Below are 20,565 nucleotides of genomic sequence, written 5' to 3' on the forward strand. Positions count from 1 at the left end.
AGTGGTGTTGAAAAAAAATAAATACTAACATGCTACATCTTTCATCAGAACAGGATTTGAGGCATCACTAGGTGGACCAATTCCTGCTTTGTTTTCTGCGCTGACACGGAATTCATAGGTGTTTCCTTCTTGCAGTCCTGTTACTTTGCATCTGAGATCTGAAACTGGCGTCTTGGTTGCTCTCACCCATCGCAAGCTTTTCTTTTCTCTCCTTTCAATATGATATCCTGTGATTTCACTACCACCGTCATCAACTGGTCTTTTCCAACTGACAGTGGCAGTGTTTTTAGTGACATTTGATACTTCTGGTTTTCCAGGAGGGCCAGGGGGACCTGAAAAGGAGGCAAATTTATGAGAACCCCATGCTTTCGTAAACTGTGCTGCAAATGCTAACATGTCAGTTCCCTTGTGTGCTCTACATACCAAATCTGTCCACCATTTTGACAGGTTCAGACTGTACAGGTTCTCCTTTCCCATACTGGTTTACAGCTGAGACCCGGAAGAGGTACTCATTTCCTTGGATAAGTTTGGTGGCCACATGCCTGCAAGTCTGAATATCTTCAGCAACCACTGTCCACAAGAGTCGGCTGGTTTCTCTCTTTTCAAGAACATAGGACTTAATTGGTGAGCCACCATCCTCCAATGGAGGTGTCCATGTGAGTGTTGCTTTTTCAGCAGAAACATTACTGATTTCAATGGGACCTGGGGGACCAGGTACGTCAAGGACTGTTACCTTCACATGTTCCTCCTTTGTGCCAAAAGGATTTGTAGCAGTAATGGTATATTCACCAGCATCTTTTCTAGTGGCATACTTGACAGTAAGCATGGAAGATGTTGGGGTTGAAGATATCTGAACAATATCTGATGGTCTAATGTCTTTTCCTGCTCTAGACCAACTCGACTTTGGAAGGGGCTTGCCAAGAATGCTAATGGCACTCAAAACAATGGTATCTCCTGCTTTAATTGTCAGCCCATCTTTTATTGTGGGATCGAGGACAATGGTTGGTGCCTCTGCAAAGAAAAAAAAATAAGTTTTAATCAGCAAAGAAAGGAGGCTTAATTTGCTATATTTTTGTGTGCATAAAAAGTAAAATAGACCCACCATATTCATCCTTGCAGATAATGGTTCCTGTACTTTCTGATGGAGCACTGATAGCACCTGCTGTATTCTTCGCTCTAACTCTGAATTCATATTTTCCACCTTCAACAAGGTCAGTTACAGTAAAGGCACAATCTGGGACATTAACATGGTTGGCTTTCGTCCAAGTTTTAGAGGGTAGGTCCCGCATCTCCACTATATATCCAGTCAACTTATGACCACCATCATATTTGGGTTCAGTCCAAACGAGGGTCACTGAATTCCTTGTTACATTAATAACCTCAGGTTTGCCAGGAGGATCTAAAACGAAGCAGAAAAGCCAGTCAAATACCAGTGTTTTTTTCATACAGAAAACACACCTAGGCTTTTCTTTGTGTAATGACTTACCAATCGGATCGAGTGCCACAACTGGCTCTGATGGCAGGCTTGGCTTGCCTACTCCTGCTAAATTGATTGCCATGACTCGGAATTCGTACTCAAGACCTTCAGTTAATCCTGTCACTTTGAAGTCTTTCATCCTAATAGGCGTCTTGTTAGCTCTCTTCCACAAAAGGCTGTTTCTTTCCTTGAACTCTATATGATACCCTAAAAAAAAAAGACCCAGTGAATTTGTCAATTCATGTAGAAAATACAAATGCCAACCTGATTTTTAAGTACATATTTTTGCCCAAATGGTTTATATGTGGACATAATATGGAATAAATAGTCATTCTTGCTAGTATCTACACTTTTATTTCCTAGGCACTATTTTTTTTCTCTTGGAATATGTGTATTTATCGTACCTTCTGTTGAAGGTACTTAACAAAAATAGATATCACTATGAAAGCCTTTATTAGGAGATTTTCATTGAAATCAATTATTAGCTTAACTAACGCTTAATGTACTGAAAGGAAAAAAAAAACCATCACTGCGAGTGCAGGTAGTGCTATAAATAAGGAGCATACACATTCAGCTTAGTTTTCAGGGAGGACAATTTAGAAGAGCCATTAATGTAAAAGCTATAGGAGAAGAAGAGCAAATGAAATACCTGTAATTGGAGAGCCACCAGTTCTCCTGGGGTCAGTCCAAGTTAGAGATACTGAGTCATGTCTGACATCCACGATGTTGGGAGGTGGGGGAGCATCAGGCACATCTAGGAAAAAGTAGATGATACAAGATTTATAATAGGGAACTTTTCTCAAAAACATGTTTTGCTTTGTGTTTTCTGCCTCTGAGACACTCACCAAATGGATGTTTAGCAACAATTGGCTCTGATTTCAAGCCTTCTCCTACACCATATTTATTTTCAGCACTGACCCTGAAGGTGTATTCCATGCCCTCATGAAGTCTGGTTACTCTAAAGGTGGTTTTCTGGACAGCTGAGGCACACGTCACCCACTTGTTGTTTACAGAATCTCTCTTCTCTAGGATATAGTTGGTGATTTCAGAACCTCCGTCATCCTTTGGAGGACCCCACTTTAAGGTCACGGCTTCTGCTGTGACTTCTTCAAATTTGATTGGCCCCGTGGGTATGCCAGGCTTGCCAACAACTTTTATAGAGAGAGTTCCTTCCTTGGTGCCAGCAACATTCTTCAGTGTGATTGTGTATTTTCCAGCATCAGATTTTTGGCAATCATGTACCACAAGAGTAGTGTTAACTGCAGTTGACTCAACACTGACTCTTGTGTCAGTTGGTAGAGGATCTTCCCCTTTCTTCCAGGATACTGATGGAGCTGGCTTGCCTTTTATGGGGATCTTAAGACGGAAGTTGCTATTTTCTTTAGCCAAGTAGCACAAATCAGGTATGTCCTTTAAGTCAAGGTCAGGAGCCACTGTAAAATAGAAGAGATAAATTATTGTCATTTTTCAGAGCAGGCAATTAATTTCTTCTGATCATTATAATTTTTAAAGGATTTTTATATAAGCCAGTGAGTAGGGCTCAAGCGTACGCTTTTGATGACAATAAAGGGAAATGAAGATGCATGGCTAAGGGCTTACCAATATCATCCTTTGCCACTGCAATGATTTCACTGGGGGTTCCTTCTCCATTTTCATTCTCAGCACTCACTCTGAAGGTATATTCCTTGCCTTCAGTCAAATCTTTTGCAGAGTACTGTAAGCTTAATGATTTCATAACACGTTGCCACTTATCGTCTTCAGTCAGGAAATCTACTACGTATCCAGTAATTCGACTACCACCATCACTGCGAGGCTTTTTCCAGCCTATGCTACAAGATGACTTAGTTACAGATAACACTTTCAGGTCCACAACTGGTCCAGGGGTTTCTAAAGCAAAGGAGAAATGATAAGTCTAATACCCAGATAACTAAGGTAAGAGGTCACTCAAAATGGTGTGGTACTAGCTCATTTGCTTACCGGAAGCTTTGACGGCATCACGTGTTTCACCAGGATCGCCGATGCCATACTCATTTTCAGCAAACACCCTGAAGAAGTAGGATTTTCCCTCCTCCAAGTTAGACACTCTGAAGCTTGTTTTTGAGCACTCAGTTGTCACTGTAGACCAGGACTTCCTCTCTGCATCACGTTTTTCCACCACATAGTTTATGATGGGACTTCCGCCATCAATAATGGGAGGATCCCAGGTAATATAAGCAGAATCTTTGGATATTTCCTTAACAGTGACATTGACAGGTGGCCCAGGAGTATCTGGACAAATTGTGGGTAAGAAATGAATATGTAAAAAATACATAGACTACATTTTTAACATATGATTGTTTTTTTCAAATAGACTTACCAAGCACTTTCACTACGATGGTATATTCCTTTTTACCACAGCTGTTCTCCAGAGTCAAGATATATTTTCCTGCATCATATTTGTTCACATTTTCACAGCGCAAGAAAGTGTCAAAATCCGTTGATTTTATGTCAAGTCCAATCCTTTCTCTTAGATTGACGTTTGGTTTAGACCAAGTTATCTTTGGGGGTGGACGCCCTTTTACTGGTACATACAGTCTCATTGTAACTCCAGCACGTAATATGAGTGTTTTCCTCAAATCGGCATCGAGTTCTCCCTCAGGTGGAACTGTTTAAAGTAATAATTTGATGGTCAAATGTATTTCCAAGGACTAGGCTTATCACTCCTAAAATAAGTTTCTGTTTCAGAACTGATTCCTAGGTCTTCAAAAAATTCTCAGTATGATCCTCAAAACTTTTGTCAACTATTTCAGTACTCTGTAGTGATTGTTGATCTTTCTATATTCTAATATCCTGTGGGCTAAACCAAGTTTTCCCTGAAGTATCTGTACTTCCTCTCCTCCTCTTCTCATGAACCTTCCATACTCTTGAACTCTCTATATTAAATGTAGATAATTGATTCTTGGCTCTCTTCCATTCTTTTTTTCTTTTCTATATTCAGTGAAGGCTCTCTGATGTATACTCTGGCTCTCTTTATTTCATCATGGGAAGAAAAATGCATCAGGGGGTGAAGTATTATAATTCAAGTAATTCAAAATAAAGGGAGAAATGGTTATGGGAAGTAACCAAATAGAAAAAAAATGGTGAAAAGGGAAATTAGGATGGAGAGCCTACAATTACATACTTATGAAGTGGGGTGAATTAGAAGATGAAAAAAAAAACCCATTAGAATGACAAATAGCTCACTACTTAGGTAAAAAAAAAACCCTCTATTTTTGGAATAAAATTCCTATATTCCATATTCTTTTGAAGACGTGAATTCCCATGTGAGTATGAAAAGCTTTTCAAAGCCACAGATAGCTTGCATTCCATTTGGTCTGTGCAGGATACCATCAAGTACCAGCCCAGCTCTCCATTACAATGTACTCCTACAGCTACCACTCCAATGCTCATAAATAAACAAATCTACATAAGGGAGTTCTATACTGCCTTTTATAATATGACTAATGAAAAAAACTTTTATTTCTCCTGGTTATCCTTACTTAAGATGTCCTTGGGACGGTGTTTGTCTGGCACATCACTGGGGTCACTGTATCCGATCTTATTAACGGCATACACGCGGAACTGATATTCTGTGTCTTCCATTAGGCCAGTAACCTCAAAGCGGGTTTTCTGTAGCTTCTCTGGTAAATTGCACCTCACCCAGTTATCAGAGTCAGCTCGTTTTACTTCAACAAGGTAGCCAATGATAGGGCTACCACCGTCGTAGGCTGGCTTGCCCCAAGATAGACTCACAGAGCTACGGGTTGTATCATATACTTTAGGAAAAGCCGGTGGGCCAGGAGGATCTGAAGATAAATAACAGAAAAGTTTCATTAAAATCTCAGTCCTGGTTGTTCAGGGTTAATTACAACATAAGATATGGGACTCATTCATGAAAACTTACACAGAGGGTCCCGGGCATAAGCAGCTTTGGATGCATCACTGGGTTTCCCTGGTCCAGCCTTATTTATAGCTGTAACTCGGAACTCATATTCGGTGCCTTCTTGGAGACCTGTTGCTTTTATTGTTCTTTCTATAACAGGTTTTCTGTTGACTTTAGTCCAGTTAACTGCCTGGGTCTCTCGCTTTTCAACCAAATAGCCAGTGATGGGTGAGCCGCCATCATCTGCTGGTGGTTTCCAGCTTACCGTCATGTGATCTTTGGTTATGTTGCTAATAACAGGAGGATCACAGCGCCCGGGTGGGTCTGCAGAGATTGATTGAAAAGTTAATATGCCAGTCTAAAAGGTAACCTGCAAAAAGCCAGTGAAAACTCAAGGACAATGTTCCTACCAAATGGGTTTTTAGCAATTGCTGGTTCAGTGAAGATTGGATCGCCCACTCCATATTTATTCTCTGCACAAATTCGGAACTGATATTCATGGCCCTCTATGAGTTTCTCCACAGTGCAGCTGGTGATGGGCACTGTAGCCGAGACTTGTGCCCAGTTGGGTCTGCTTGTTTCACGTTTGTCAACAATATAGTTGGTGATTTCTGAGCCTCCATCTTCAAGAGGAGGTTCCCAAGAAAGCATTGCACGATCTGCATACATTTTGTTGATTTTAACAGATGCTGGAGGACCCGGCTTATCTGAAAGAATAAGAAAGACAAGTGAAGTCTTTCACTAACACATGTGAAATGGGGGATGAGTAGACTGGAGGTCTGGAGACCTGACTGCAGTCTTTATATTGTCATTAACGTCCTGTAGGACCTTGGGAAGTACATAATTTTTCAGAATCTTAATTTTGTTATATGTAAAATACGTAACTAGAATATATGACTTCTAGTGGTCTTTTCAGCTCTAAACTGCCATTGCCCTGTGATGAAAATAATTTCTCCGATAATAAATGATACATCAGGATATGTATCTTTTCTCACATAGGATTTTGTAAATTCTATTACATCACGTCAACCAAAGTAAAATATGAGATTCTAAATAAGTGCTTTAGGTTACCTAATACTTTAAGCTTAATGGTGGCTGATTTGGAACCACTCGAATTTTCGGCAGTAATGGTATAGTCGCCTGAGTCCTTTCGGTTCACACTGAACAGCTCCAGGGTGCATAAGTTCCGCTTCATGGCCATCTTTATGCCTTCTGCTGGTTTCAGTAGTGTGCCCTCCTTCTTCCAAGAGACGGTTGGCATTGGTTTACCAAAAACGGTAGCATCCAGGCAAACATTAGTTCCAGCTTTCACGGTAAGCAAAGATTTCATAGCCACACTCAGTTCTATCCTGGGGGGAACTGGAAAGAAAGAAGATAAGGATTTAATGTAAGCAAAGCTATATTATATCGTTCTTGTTAGTAAGAGTAGGAAATTCATATGCTCGGTCTCTTTCGAGATGGGATTTTACAAGTAACATTTATTATAAAAAAAATAAAGGTTTAGGGACACCTGGGTGGCTTAGTCAGTTAAGCATCTGACTCTTGATTTCAGCTCAGATTGTGATCTTGGGGTTGTGAGATCAAGCCCCGCATCAGGCTCTGCACTCAGAGAGGAGTCTGCTTGAGATTCTCTCTCTCCCTTTGCCCCCACCGCTTGCACTCTTTAAATAAATAAATAAATAAATAAAATCTTAAAAAAAAGAATATAGGTTTAATACAGAAGTTTGATAATGCTGAAAGTATAAAGAAAAAAGTAAATATCTTCCATAATTCCAACATCCTTAAATTGTCACTATTATCATTTGGTGCATTTCCTTGTCATCTTTCAATGCCTGCGTATGGTGGAAATTACATGGTCTTATATCTGGCTTTTTAGTTTAACATGTTGTTAAGAGTCTCTGTAATCATAATTTTTGTTGTCTGTATACAAAGTACCTATCATTTCACTTGTCCCCCCCATTATATACATTTAGTTTTTAATTAGGAGAAATATATATGATGAGTATTTTCTGTTGAGTATTATAGGCAAAGGTGAAATCTTACCATTTTCTGCCTGGATGGTCACTGGATCAGAAGGTTCAGAGGGCGGGCTAATGTTTACTGCAGTCTTGGCAATTGCTCTAAATTGATACTGAGCATTCTCTTCTAAGCCAGTGACTGTGTACTCTTCCTGGGGAATCTGGTGAGGTGAGGTATTGCACCGCACCCACTTATCACCAGGAAGTTTGCAAGCTTCTACAAAGTAGCCAATGATTTTGCTGCCTCCATCATGTTTTGGACGAGCCCAGATGAGGGATACAGTACTCTTGGAAACATCAATAACTTCAGGCTTTCCAGGAGGATCTGAAACCAAGAGGTATTCTCAGCATTTATTTTAACAACGGCAGTTATAACCTTCCCTATTTCACACGGTCATCCGGAAATATTCAGAATATCTCTGAACAGAAGTCGTGATCCTCAGAGACTGAGATTTAAATATGCTCCCGTAATACTAACAAAAATCACTCACCAACTGGCATTCTTGCGGTTACGTATTCTGTCGGTTTGCTGGGTGGGCTGGATCCAGCTTTGTTTAGTGCATAGATTCTGAATGAATACTCAAGACCTTCTACAAGGCCAGCACAAGGATATTCGGTTGACCGGACAGGAGTATCATTAGCTTTCACCCAGAGCAAACTGTTTCTTTCTTTGCGTTCAATCAGATAACCGGTAATGGGACTCCCTCCATCACTGTCTGGTCTGTCCCATGCCACAAATATGCAGTCTTTGTTGACTTTAGTGACTCGTGCATTCTTCGGTTCACTAGGAACACCTGGAGAGGAAGACAGGGGCAATGTCAGGGTTTTTTTTTTTTTTCTTAATAGACTGGAAAGAAAACATTTTTTTTTCTCCCTGAAAGAAACCTACCAAATGGGAACTTAGCCAGCATCTTTGGAGATGTGAGAGGCTCTGAAATGCCAAATCGATTTTCAGCACGGACCCGGAAGATATACTCCTGGCCTGGGATCAGTTTTCCAACTCTGCAGGAAGTTTTTGTCACCGAGGCTAGAGCTGTCACCCAGTCCCCTCGGCTCACGTCACATTTCTCCACTATGTAATTGGTGATGTTACTGCCTCCATCCTCCAGAGGGATGTGCCATGACAGGGAGCAAGCATCAGCGTCTATGTCAGAAATGTCAAACGGAGGCTGAGGGGGCCCAGGAGCATCTGCATAAACCAAGAGAAAGAAATAGAAGAACAGGGATTTGATAGGAAAAAATGTTTCTGGTCTTCATATTTAAATAGCCATTTGTCTAATGCTTAACCTACCCATGACGATAACTTTGATTTTTTGAGTGTCTGTCCCAGAACTGTTCTCTGCAGTGAGGCTGTAGTACCCACTGTCTTTCCTAGTCACATCTTTTATGATCAGGATTGAAGAGGTGTCTGCTTTATGCACTGCCAGGTGGCTGGAAGTGACAACGTCATCTTCTCCTTTTTTCCATTTACAGACTGGATGAGGCTTCCCATACACATGGGCTTCAACACGGAGTTTCTTCCCAGCTTTAATAGTAATTTGCTCTGGCATAAGGATCTTTGGAGGCACTACAAGTAAACGAAAAATTCATTACGTTTGCGGGGGAGGTTAGATCTCCTCTGGTGGGGAACTCTACTAGTGTTTCCCAAACTGTGGGTGGCAACCCATTAATGGCTTCAAATTCATGTTTGCATTACAGCCAATATTTTTAAAGAAGAGTAAGATCGAACCAAATAGAAAATAGGAGAGTCCAATCTATACGTGAGAAGAAAATTCTAATGAAATTTTATCACATGATAAAAGGAGACAGTGACCACTTACACAGCTGTTCTTTGGCTTCATAGACTCCTTCAGCTTCCCTTGGCAAACTGACTCCAACAGCGTTTCTGGCCGCTACTCTAAATTTATACTTCTTTCCTTCCTTTAGGCCAGTGACGACAAGGCTGAGATCTTTTACCACTGAGTACTCTGTCCAGCGATCTGCAGGCTGCTCCTCTTCTCTGTAACTAATGATGTAGCCATCGATTTTAGCACCTCCATCACGCAGGGGAGGTAACCAGGCTAAGGTAGCACTGTTCTTGGTCATTTCAGTAACTTCTAGTTTCCTTGGGGGATCTGGTTCGCCTAGAAGAAAAATGTGATTTAGAAAAACTGTCCAGGTACACTAATCCAATCCCTTTATTACTAAACATAAAGGTTTGAGTATGGCACTTGCTTGGAAGCATCTGGAAACTGGAGCTCAGTGTGTTGAAAGTGAATAGTACAAGATGGGGCAGATTAAAACACTCTTTAATGAGTGAGTTAGAGATTTATTTGTACTATTTGGGTTTCTACAAATTAAAGCCCTTGCGGTGTGGTAGATGAAAACTCTTCAGTATCCTGACCTTGCTCAAGCAAGAGACTGGAGTTAAAAGGAGGAAAAAGGACGGTGCTTACTCAGAGGATCTGATGCAAGCACTGGTTTGGGGACATCTGCTGGCACGCCAGGGCCGTATTCATTGACAGCAGTGACTCTGAAGAAGTACTCATTCCCAGGGACGAGGCTGGTGACTTGGAAGCTCGTTTTCTTGACTTCTGGGGTAACTGTTGACCATGTCTTTCTCTCTGCCTCACGCTTCTCCACAATATAATGTGTCACTTGGCTCCCACCGTCATTCTCAGGAGGGGCCCAGGAAATGTGGCATGACGTTTTAGTGACATCCGAAACTTTTAAATCAGTCACAGGCCCAGGAGTATCTGTAAAGAACCACAAAATCAGATATACGTGTCTCCTCAGCCTTCTTCTTAACCAACGTGCTTTTGAAGGGGAAGAAGGAGCTTGTTAGTAACCCACCTAATACTCTGACATTCACAAACACGGCCTTTTCTCCTGCTGGGTTCACAAGTGTCAAGGAATATTTTCCCGAGTCATCACGGGTGGAATTGGGGATGACAAGGAAGGCCATAGTGTCAACCAGATCGACTTGTCCTTTTCTGACCACGTTGTCAATACCCACTCTTCGCCAAGTGACTTTAGGAGCTGGTCGTCCTCTCACTATGGCAAATAGTCGGATAGGGCATCCCGCTCTCACTGTGACCAGTTTTCTCATGCTGGCATCCAAATCAATCTCCGGAGGTTCTGCAAGTGACATGAAAACCATTAGTTGACTTTTCAGAATGTGGGGAAATCATGCGAGAAGCGTTCAGTGAACGAATCCTAGGATAAAATAGGGTCTCACCTAGAATTTCTTTAGGTTTAATAGCATCCTTTAGTTCTGCAGGGCGCCCGATGCCAGCTTGGTTTTGGGCACACACCCTGAACTCATATTCCTGGTTTTCATCCAAGCTGGTAACAGTGAACTCCATGCGAACAAGTTGTGCTGCAGCATTGCACCTTTTCCAGCCTTCATCAGGTGATGCATCTTCTCGTTTTGGTCTCATTTCCACAACGTATCCAATTATTGGCGCGCCACCATCGTACACTGGTTTTCCCCACCCAAGAGTTATGGAACTTTTGGTTGTGTCGACCACTTTGAGATTGGTTGGTGGACCAGGTGGTTCTGAAAATAACAAATATATAAGGATGAATTTACCCATCATTAACGCATACTAGTGATACTCCGATGTGTACTTTATATTATAAAGTAGTCCATTCTCAGTTAATCAAAGATAGGACATTCAACTTCTCAGTGACTGCATCCTTATTTTCCTTCATAAGTTTAGAATCTACTGTTGTTTGTACAATTTAGGTGATTTGGTAAAAGATCTATTTGGAAAAATATCGGCTACAGTTTTGATGTCATGGATTTAACTTATTTGTCTAATACCTCTGTGCTTGAGATTAAGAATTGGTACAGTATCAGAAAAAGCAAGAACATCATACCTATGGGGTCTTTTGCCACCACTGGCCTTGAGGGCAAGCTTGGTTCTCCAACTCCAATTTCATTTTCTGCCTTGACACGGAACTGATATTCATGTCCTGGGAGGAGGTTCTGTACTTTGAGACGTCTCTCGGGGATTGCACTCTTGTTAACAGGGACCCATCGTACTGAATGTTTTTCCTTTTTCTCCAAAAAGTATCCTGTGATGGATTTTCCACCGTCATATTCAGGTGGATTCCAAACCACAGTCATCTCTTCTTTGCTTACTTTGGTGACTTCTGGGGGATCCGGACGACCAGGTCTGTCATATTTGGTTTTTGCAATGACTGGTTTACTTTCTGTTGGAGGCCCTGTGCCTATTTTATTTTCTGCACGGACTCTGAAAATATATTCATTTCCTTCTATGAGACGTGTTACTGTAGCACCGGGTGTTAAGACATTAGCAGAATAGGTAGACCAAACCATTCGCTTACTCTCACATTTTTCTAGAATATAATTTTGGATTTCACAGCCACCATCATCCTCTGGTGGGTCCCAGTGAATAGTACACCGATCACTGGACACATCAACGATTTTCAGATTTCTTACAGGACCAGGCTTATCTAAAACATTGACAGTGGCATAGGCCACAAAACTGCCAGCCGTGTTAGTTGCTGTAATTACATATTTACCACCATCACTTCGCTTTGCTTTAGAAAGAGAAAATTTGGATGAATCAGCACTGGTATCAATCTTGACCCTTGGTGATCTTGTTAAGTCTGTAGCATCTTTGTCCTTGGTCCATAAAACTTCGGGGAATGGTTTGCCTCTAACACCTGCCTCAAGTCTAATGGTGTCCCCTGCTTTGACCGTTAGCACACCACTTAATTTCAGATCAAGTACTGGTTTCTGTAAGTCTTCTTTCACAACAACTTCCTCTGTCTTCACCCAGTCACTTTCCCCACCTTCATTCTTTGTTTGCACTCTGAACTCATAAATCTGGTTTTCAACACATCTGTCAACCATATATTGGGTTTCTTTAATGCTTCCTTTATGTACTCTTTCCCATTCATCGGAGCCCTTCAGCCTCCTTTCAACGTGATAGGACAGATTTGGGCTACCACCATCATAATCAGGCCGCCGCCACTTGAGATAGACAAATGTCTTTCCTTTATCTGCAATGTGAAGGTTTTCAGGCTCACCTGGTCTATCAATAGGGTTAATAGCCAGAATTGGAGTTTTTGTTTCAATGGTTGGACCAACACCTACTTTATTCTCTGCACAAACTCGGAAATAGTATTCATTGTTGGCTAAGAGGTTGGCCTTAATTAATCGCTTAGTGGCATCTGAAGCAACAATTGACCAGCCTTTCTGGTTTGGTTTGCGATATTCCACTATGAAATTTGTTATTTCTGAGCCACCATTATCTAGTGGGTTTTCCCAAGAAATTGTACAGTTCTCTTTGGTTACATTGCTAACCCTTAAATTCTGGCAAGGCCCAGGTCTGTCAAGAACATTAACAATGGCGGAACCTTGGGCATGCCCACTGGTATTCTTAGCTGAGATAATATACTTGCCATGATCAGCTCTAACAGCTTCTTTAATTTGTAACTCAACACGAGGTAGATCCTGAATTATGTCAACCCGCTTTTCTCGGACCAATACTTTGCCTTCCTTGGACCAAGTTATGTCTGGATCAGGTCTGCCTCTGACTCGAGCAAGAATGCGGATAGTTTGGCCCACTCTAACAGTAATAACATCACGACAAGTTACATCAAGTTCGACTTCTGGAGGATGAAGGATGTCTTTTGCAATCACAGATTCTGCTAATTCTCTGGGCTCTCCTTCTCCCACAATATTAGCTGCCTTTATACGGAATCTGTACTCATTTCCTTCAATTAGTCCGGGTACCCTAAAGGCACACTGCCTAATGAGTTCATCTTTATTAATCCTATTCCACTGTGTTGTACCAGGTTTCTGACATTCCACTACGTAGCCTAGAATGGGGCTACCACCATCACTGAGAGGCTTTGTCCACACCAAGTCAGCCGTTTCTTTGGTCTTGTCTTTCAATTTAGGATTAATAGGTGGTCCAGGTGGTTTGATGGGCCGGCAAGCTTTTATTGGGTCAGAACTTGGTGATGGATTGCTTAGTCCTGCAAGATTTTCAGCAAAAACCCTAAACTCATATGTATTTCCCTCATACAGTCCAGTCACTCTAAACTTCAGGTCAGGTATGGGTGTTTTGTTGACTCTCACCCATTTGCCAGTTACTTCTCGACGTTCCACATAGTAACCAATTATTGGACTGCCACCATCAGATTTTGGCAGAGTCCAAGACACTGTTGCAGCATTTTCAGTAATGTCAGTAACCACTGGTTTACCAGGAGGAGATGGAGGACTAAACTTATGTTTAGCAACAGTAGGTACGGAGTCAAGGGGAGGGCCAACACCCATCTTATTCTCTGCTCTGACTCGGAAAATGTATTCACAGCCTTTTTGCAGATGTGGGATTTTCAGCTTTGTCTTACTGCTTCCTGATGAAACAACACCCCATGTGCCTTTCCTTGTATCTTGTTTCTCAACAATATAATTTATCACAGGGCTTCCTCCGTCATCCTTAGGTGGCTGCCATGAGATAGTCATATATTCAGGGGTAACATCCAGAATGTTAATAGGACCTGTTGGTGGACCAGGAACATCAAGAACAGTAAGATGTACAGCTACTGTTTTGGTGCCAGCTGCATTGGAAACTGTGATTTGATATTCCCCAGTGTCTTTCCTTAAGCAGTTCTTAATGGTAAGTACTGATGAGAAGCTGTCAGTTTCAACTGTGTAGTGTTCATCTGTTTTGATCTCACTCCCATCGGTTGTCCACTTGGCAGTGGGAATGGGTACACCTCTTATGATGGCAGGGAACCTGACTGTAGTTCCAGCTTTTACCACAAGGCCTTCAATTAATTTCACATCTAGCTCCACAGATGGAGGCACTGTAAAGTGAACATGAGAAAATTAGATGTTGATTTTCACAATATAAATATTCACAATATGAATTTTAAAAAGAAAATAATAATGCCAGTCCAAAAATTACCTAGTTTTTCTTGACATTCTATTGGGATAGTTGTGTCAGGGAGACCAAGACCCACAATATTTTCAGCTTTTACACGGAATCTATAGGTCTTCCCTTGTTGCAGTCCAGTAACAACACACTCTAAGTTTGTCACAGTCTTGAACTTGATCCAATCTTCGGTGCCCTCTTCTTGATATTCCACCAAATATCCAGTGATTGGAGAGCCGCCATCACGATCAGGCTTATTCCAAACAAGGGAGACTTCAGTCTTGTCAACATCTACATGGTGTAAGTTTTTGGGTGGCCCTGGGGGATCTTTTCAAAAGAAGAAGTTATGATGAATGAATAATATTCTCAGAAACAGTCAGAGAAAACCTTTGTATCCAGAGAAAGCAACTTACGTAGAGGATCCAGAGCCTTGATGGGTTTAGGTGTTTCAACAAAAGGACCACGTCCATACTGGTTCTCGGCAGCTACCCGGAAGAGATACTGATTGCCTTCATTAAGGTGTTTAGCCATGTGACTCTTTTTCTTGGATGTAGCTGAAAGAGGTGACCACTGGGCGCTGGCAACATCTCTCCTCTCAACCACATAATTTGTAATGACAGAACCACCATCATCCAGTGGTTCCTTCCAAGTAAGGTAACAAGAATCTTTCCTAATTTCACTGACTTCCAGATCTCTAGGTGGCCCCGGCTTATCTGAAAATGTTAAATAATGAAGTTATAATAAGTTATTTAACCCAGGTAACAGGTCGAAATATATCAAAATTTATTTTTAAAATGTTATTACATTAAATACGTAAGTATGAAATTTCGCACCTAATACGAGGACTTTTACTGAGACAGTTTTCGAACCAGCTGGATTCTCCACTGTTAAAGAATAAATTCCACCATCTTCATGGGCAGCGTTGGGAATTTCAAGCTTGCTACCAACTGGAGTAACATCAATTCTTGCTTTAGTCGGAGCCTCTCTGTCTCCCTTTTTCCAAGTTACTTTTGGGAATGGCACGCCTTTGATGACGGCACTAAGTCTTAGAGTATCACCAACCTTTATGTGTTGTTCTCGTGCCATGTTGGCATCAAGAATCAACTCGGGGGGTTCTGGAATAAAGCAAATTGTACTTTCAGATTTGATTTGTTCATGTATTTTACAATGAAGTGTATACAACAAGACACGTATCTTCTTTGTTATTATAGCTGAGAAGATTTTACTCACCAAGTCTGTCTTTTACTAGCACTGGCTCGGGAACATGAGCTGGATCCGATTCACCAGCTTCATTAACTGCCCTGACTCTGAACTTATAGGTTTGACCATCCCGAAGACCAGTGACTTTATATTTCGTTTCAGGACATGACTCAGGAGTGTGATTAGCTCTCTTCCATTCTTCATCTCCAACTTTCTGGTACTCAACAATATAACCCAGAATCTTGCTCCCACCATCATGACGTGGTGGCTGCCAGGTTAGATCGACTGAATTACATGTTGTATCAATTGCTTCAGGGTTAATAGGTGGACTTGGTTTAGCTATGTGATAAAAGAAAAAAACAAAAAGGAGTTAGAACATAGCTGAAAACGAAGTTCGATAATGTGAAAAATAGATGAATGCTTTAATACTATACCAATTGGATCTTTAGCAAAGACTGGTTTGGATGGTGGGCTTGGATCTCCAATACCAATTTCATTTTCTGCAGAAACCCGGAATTCATACTGACACCCCTCTAGAAGATCAGGAACCCTGAATTTAGTGTATGGATGGATGGGCTCTTTGGTAACTCTAGCCCATCGTTTAGACATAGTTTCCCTCTTTTCCAGGATGTAGTTTGTGATGGGCTTTCCTCCGTCATTTGGCTTGTTCCAGGTTACTAATGCAGAGTCTTTGGTAACTTCTGTAACAATTGGCTGCTCAGGTGCATCAGGAACCCCTACAACAAACATTAGCAGAGTGTGTTAAAAATGTAATTTTTCCTATTAACAATATTCAACACTGAATCGCTAAAAAGAAATGTAATGCATACTGAAACGATCTTTGGCTTTCATGGAATCAGACACCAGAGGATCACTTATTCCATACAGGTTTTCAGCATATATCCGGAAAATATAATCTTTTCCTTCAAGGAGTTTAGGAACTTTGCATGTTGTTTTAGCACTTGCAGATGTCACAGGCATCCAAATGTCTTTGCCCACCTCCTTCTTCTCAATAATGTAATTGGTAATTTCACTGCCTCCATCATCTAAAGGTGGCTTCCAAGAGATAACCATGTAATCTTTGGTCACCTCATCAAAAATAACCGGTCCTACTGGTGGTCCAGGACGGTCTGCAGAAAAAGAAAGAAAAAATGACAGCCCAAATGTTATTTCCACTTCTGCTTTGGAAAGAACAGAATATCTATTCTTCTTGCTAAGTGATACTTACCAACAACATTGACTTGACAGAAACCTTTCCTAGAGCCTGTACTGTTCTCCACAACCACACAGTATTTGCCAGAATCTGAACGTTTGGCCTTGATCTTCTCTAGAGCAAGTGTCGTCGGAGTGGTCTTTATGTGAGTGCGATCATCTTCTAGCACGTCAGCTTCATCTTTGAACCAAGTGATTTTAGGCTTTGGTTTGCCTGAGTAACGGCCAGTGAGGGCAAAAGCTTCACCAACCCGAACTGTGAGCTTATCTCTGAAGTCAAGGTCAAGCGTTGGAGGAGCTGAAATTTTAATTATAAAGGCAAGTCAGTTTTACTGATGTCTTATGGTAAATCTATAAGTGTACACGTTTTCAGAGTATGACTTCCATTAGACACATACCTAGGTCATCCTTGCAAGTGATTGGCTTGGTACAAAATGATGGTTTGCCTTGTCCAACGATATTCACAGCACTGACACGGTACTCATAGGTATCACCTTCTTTTAAGCCTTTCACGGTGTATTTTCTGCTAAGCAAGTTGTCCTTTGTAACCTTGTGGAACTTCTCAGTTCCAATGAGTCGGCTTTCTACGACATAGTTAATAATTTCTGATCCACCATCATACTTAGGAGGATTCCAAGTCAAAGTAACAGAATCTTTAGTAACTTCTTTGACTTCCAGATCTTCAGGACGCTCTGGTACAGCTGCAAGTAAAATACAGAATTACAATGAAAAAAAAGGTCATGTTAAAAATGTAGTAAATTATAGTAAATAGTAAATGATACTTTTGGAGGACTGCATTTAAACATTAAATTATTTGCTGTGATAAGTAACAGAAGGCTCTCACCATAGAACTATTGGAGTTAAAAAGGACACAATCCAGTCTAATTTCCTCTGATAGTTGAGGAAATAGAGGTTTGTTGAAGCCAAATCATTTAAGAAAATTCTCCAGAGTTAGGAAAATACTTCATATTCATGCCATTAAGTGGGAAATTAAAAAAAAATAGTATACATGGAAGGATTTGAAGAATCCTCTATTCCCATAATGTTTTTCACAATCACATTCAAACACTACCAATATCAGATTGAGCATTTGTCTACTGAATGCTTGTCAAAGGAATGAAATGTTTGGCGCCTATACACATATTTTGTCACCATCTGTTTATTAAATGAGTCAAGAAGTGATTAAGGATGAAATTGTTTTAAATTGCACTTACTTATTGGATCTCTGATGACAAGTGCAGTTGGTGTCTCAGTAAATGGGCCTATGCCAACACTGTTTTCGGCTGCAATTCGGAAAAAGTAGGCTTTTCCTTGAATGAGACCTTGGACAGTAGCATTTTGTCGGGTAACCGTATATGTCACTGGGGTCCATGCTCTGCGGTCAGATTCACGCTTCTCAATGACATAATTGGTGATTGGAGAGCCTCCATCATCTTCTGGAGAAAACCATGTCAGTTTGCAGGAGTCATTGGTTAGGTTGTGAGCCTGGAATGGTGTTCCAACAGGACCTGGCACATCTGGAAATAAGAGGAAACAGTTTCTAGTTGTTTGTTTTTAATGAACAACAGGGCTCAATATTTGTCACTCCCTGTGTTTAAAAAGGAGACAGAAATGTTATGAATAAGATTTTGTGTCTATTGATTTTTTTCTTCCCCACGGTATCTATATTCAACCATATTTTTAAATGAAGTATGTTTATAACAATTACTGTTTGCCACTGTTTTAGTAGAAGCTAAAAGAACAGTAATGTGTGTATGTGTGTGTATATATATATATATATATATATATAAAACATGGGTATTTATATATGTGTATTTATACTTTTTTTTTTTTGGTAATTTTTAAGTCAGATAGTAGGGAGCTGCTGGAAGGAGAATGCACAGGAGGAGACAGGAGAAGGGGTGAGGATAACATGGCTACTTTTTGTGTCTAGTTTACTTTCCAGAGGGGTAAGGGAGAGAGAGCTTTTTCTAGGTAACTAGTAAATCAGTAAGCAGCACAGGAGTTCCCAAATTTCAGAAGGACCTTTGAGAGGGTTGGAATCCAATTTTGAAAGTGTAAGAGTTCTCAAGTTAAAATAACAGGTATTTAGGAGCTTGAAACTAACCTAAAAGCTTGTAGGACTATTGGTCAATGAGATCTTTCTCCTTATGCCATTTTCATTAATGAAAACATAACATGTTTATATAACATTAATTATTTTCACATAAAAACTCATTGTTTGGAGTATGGTTGTGCCAGGAGACTTGCTGAGAGAGAAATCTAAGTGGGAGGGCTTCACTTTCTGAGCAAAATACTAGAATAAAGCAGCCAGCAAGAGGCATGAAAAAGCCTTGTGGAGTTCACCTCTATAGTCAGTGACTAGAAATGCAATATTGGTAATCAAATATGCTTTTCAACTAGAGTACTGAAACCCCTCACAGAGATTTTTGCTTTATTATGATAATTAGCAAAGAAGGATACGCTCCCATAATGTGAAATTGATCAACCTTAGTAAATTATTAGATATTCACCTACATTTGCAGGAAAGTTGCTTTTATGAAAAAACTGTTATAAAAAACTTTGTTTTTATATAACATAAAAACATAACTTTTTAATGTTATATAATGCAACATATAAAACTATTTATAGGTGTCCAACAATATAAAATATGTATAAGATGAAAAAAGGATTTTTAAATGCTAATAGTGGTCAGTGGGATTGCGGGTGCTTTTTCTTATTTTCCAAAATATTTGTAACGGTTTTTCTGTAACATAGCTCTACTGTAGCTGAAATAAAAATGTTCTTTTTATAAGCTGCATGGACAAATTAAAGGTCTTTACCTAATACATCAACGATAATGGTCTTCTTTCTTTCTCCCCCTGCATTTTTGGCAAGAAGGGAGTAGACACCTTGGTGGCTCCTCTGGCAATTCTTGATGACCATGGAGGAGCTAATGGCTGTGGTCTCTATGGTAGCTTCTTGAGGTAATGCTCTTTCATTCATGTTCCAGGTGACAGTTGGAGAAGGTTTTCCAGACACATAGGCGATGATCCGGATCACCCCTCCAGCGTGGACCACAATTCTGTCTCTGACACTGGCATCTAGCTGAAGGTCAGGTGACACTGGAACGCAGTTGAAAATTACAAATGTGGTTTTCGTTCCCAATCCAAAACACAAATATGGATAAAATAATAGAAGGGCGAATAATTACCAATTCTGTCCTTCATTTCAATGACATCTGTGACTTCTCCAGGTTCTCCAATGCCGGCAATGTTGACTGCTCTAACTCTGAATTTGTAGAAAGCTCCTTCTTTTAACCCTGTCACAACAAGCTTTGTTCCTCTCACTTCTTTATCTTTACCCTAGGGAAGGATCACATGCATTCAGGTCTTCATAGCTTCCTGTTTCAATAGCTTTCTAAAGTATAACCAACAGCATATTTAACTACTCTGTTTGGGAAAATTATTGCCAGTTTAGGTTTTGGGGGTCAGATATTTCAGGTAAGCCCTGAATGAAATGTCTTGCCCGTAATTGTGTTTTAATAACGATAATATAACTTAACAGATGTTTGGATTATCCATTGTAAGTATGTTTTTTCTGATTTCTTGATAAAAAATACAAGCAGAAATTAATGGGATTCAGAATAACAGCTACACTTTTAGCTTATTTATAATATATTTCCATAATGCCAAGTGTTAGCTACCTGTTCCCATTCTTCTTTTCCTTCTTCTTTATATTCAACGATGTACCCAGTTACTTTGGATCCACCATCTTTTAGTGGGGGAGACCACTCCAAATCCACAGATGATTTAGTCCAGTCTGTGACTTTGGGAATTGGAGGACCAGGAGGGGCTGGAAAGAACCAGTATGCATTAGTAT

The 20,565-nt window shown here is 40.5% G+C and overlaps 1 protein-coding gene across 1 annotated transcript in view; it reads right to left on the reverse strand.

Moving 5' to 3' along the window:
* The window catches only part of TTN (titin), a 271,544-nt gene that overhangs the window by 49,814 nt on the left and 201,165 nt on the right, over positions 1-20,565 (reverse strand). The window contains 34 exon segments of the mRNA XM_034654809.1: positions 30-332; positions 424-1,011; positions 1,103-1,399; positions 1,487-1,684; positions 2,127-2,231; positions 2,323-2,910; positions 3,077-3,364; positions 3,455-3,745; positions 3,834-4,121; positions 4,996-5,301; positions 5,400-5,702; positions 5,789-6,085; positions 6,450-6,737; positions 7,422-7,721; positions 7,888-8,190; positions 8,286-8,585; positions 8,688-8,963; positions 9,217-9,519; positions 9,832-10,131; positions 10,229-10,513; positions 10,614-10,934; positions 11,258-14,224; positions 14,326-14,619; positions 14,706-15,005; positions 15,126-15,407; positions 15,523-15,831; positions 15,927-16,229; positions 16,323-16,622; positions 16,721-17,002; positions 17,103-17,405; positions 17,919-18,221; positions 19,527-19,808; positions 19,898-20,048; positions 20,390-20,538. Coding sequence (XP_034510700.1) covers positions 30-332; positions 424-1,011; positions 1,103-1,399; positions 1,487-1,684; positions 2,127-2,231; positions 2,323-2,910; positions 3,077-3,364; positions 3,455-3,745; positions 3,834-4,121; positions 4,996-5,301; positions 5,400-5,702; positions 5,789-6,085; positions 6,450-6,737; positions 7,422-7,721; positions 7,888-8,190; positions 8,286-8,585; positions 8,688-8,963; positions 9,217-9,519; positions 9,832-10,131; positions 10,229-10,513; positions 10,614-10,934; positions 11,258-14,224; positions 14,326-14,619; positions 14,706-15,005; positions 15,126-15,407; positions 15,523-15,831; positions 15,927-16,229; positions 16,323-16,622; positions 16,721-17,002; positions 17,103-17,405; positions 17,919-18,221; positions 19,527-19,808; positions 19,898-20,048; positions 20,390-20,538 — 12,753 coding nt within the window.

This window comes from Ailuropoda melanoleuca, chromosome 2 (assembly GCF_002007445.2).
Source record: "Ailuropoda melanoleuca isolate Jingjing chromosome 2, ASM200744v2, whole genome shotgun sequence".
NCBI classification, from domain to species: Eukaryota; Metazoa; Chordata; class Mammalia; order Carnivora; family Ursidae; genus Ailuropoda; species Ailuropoda melanoleuca.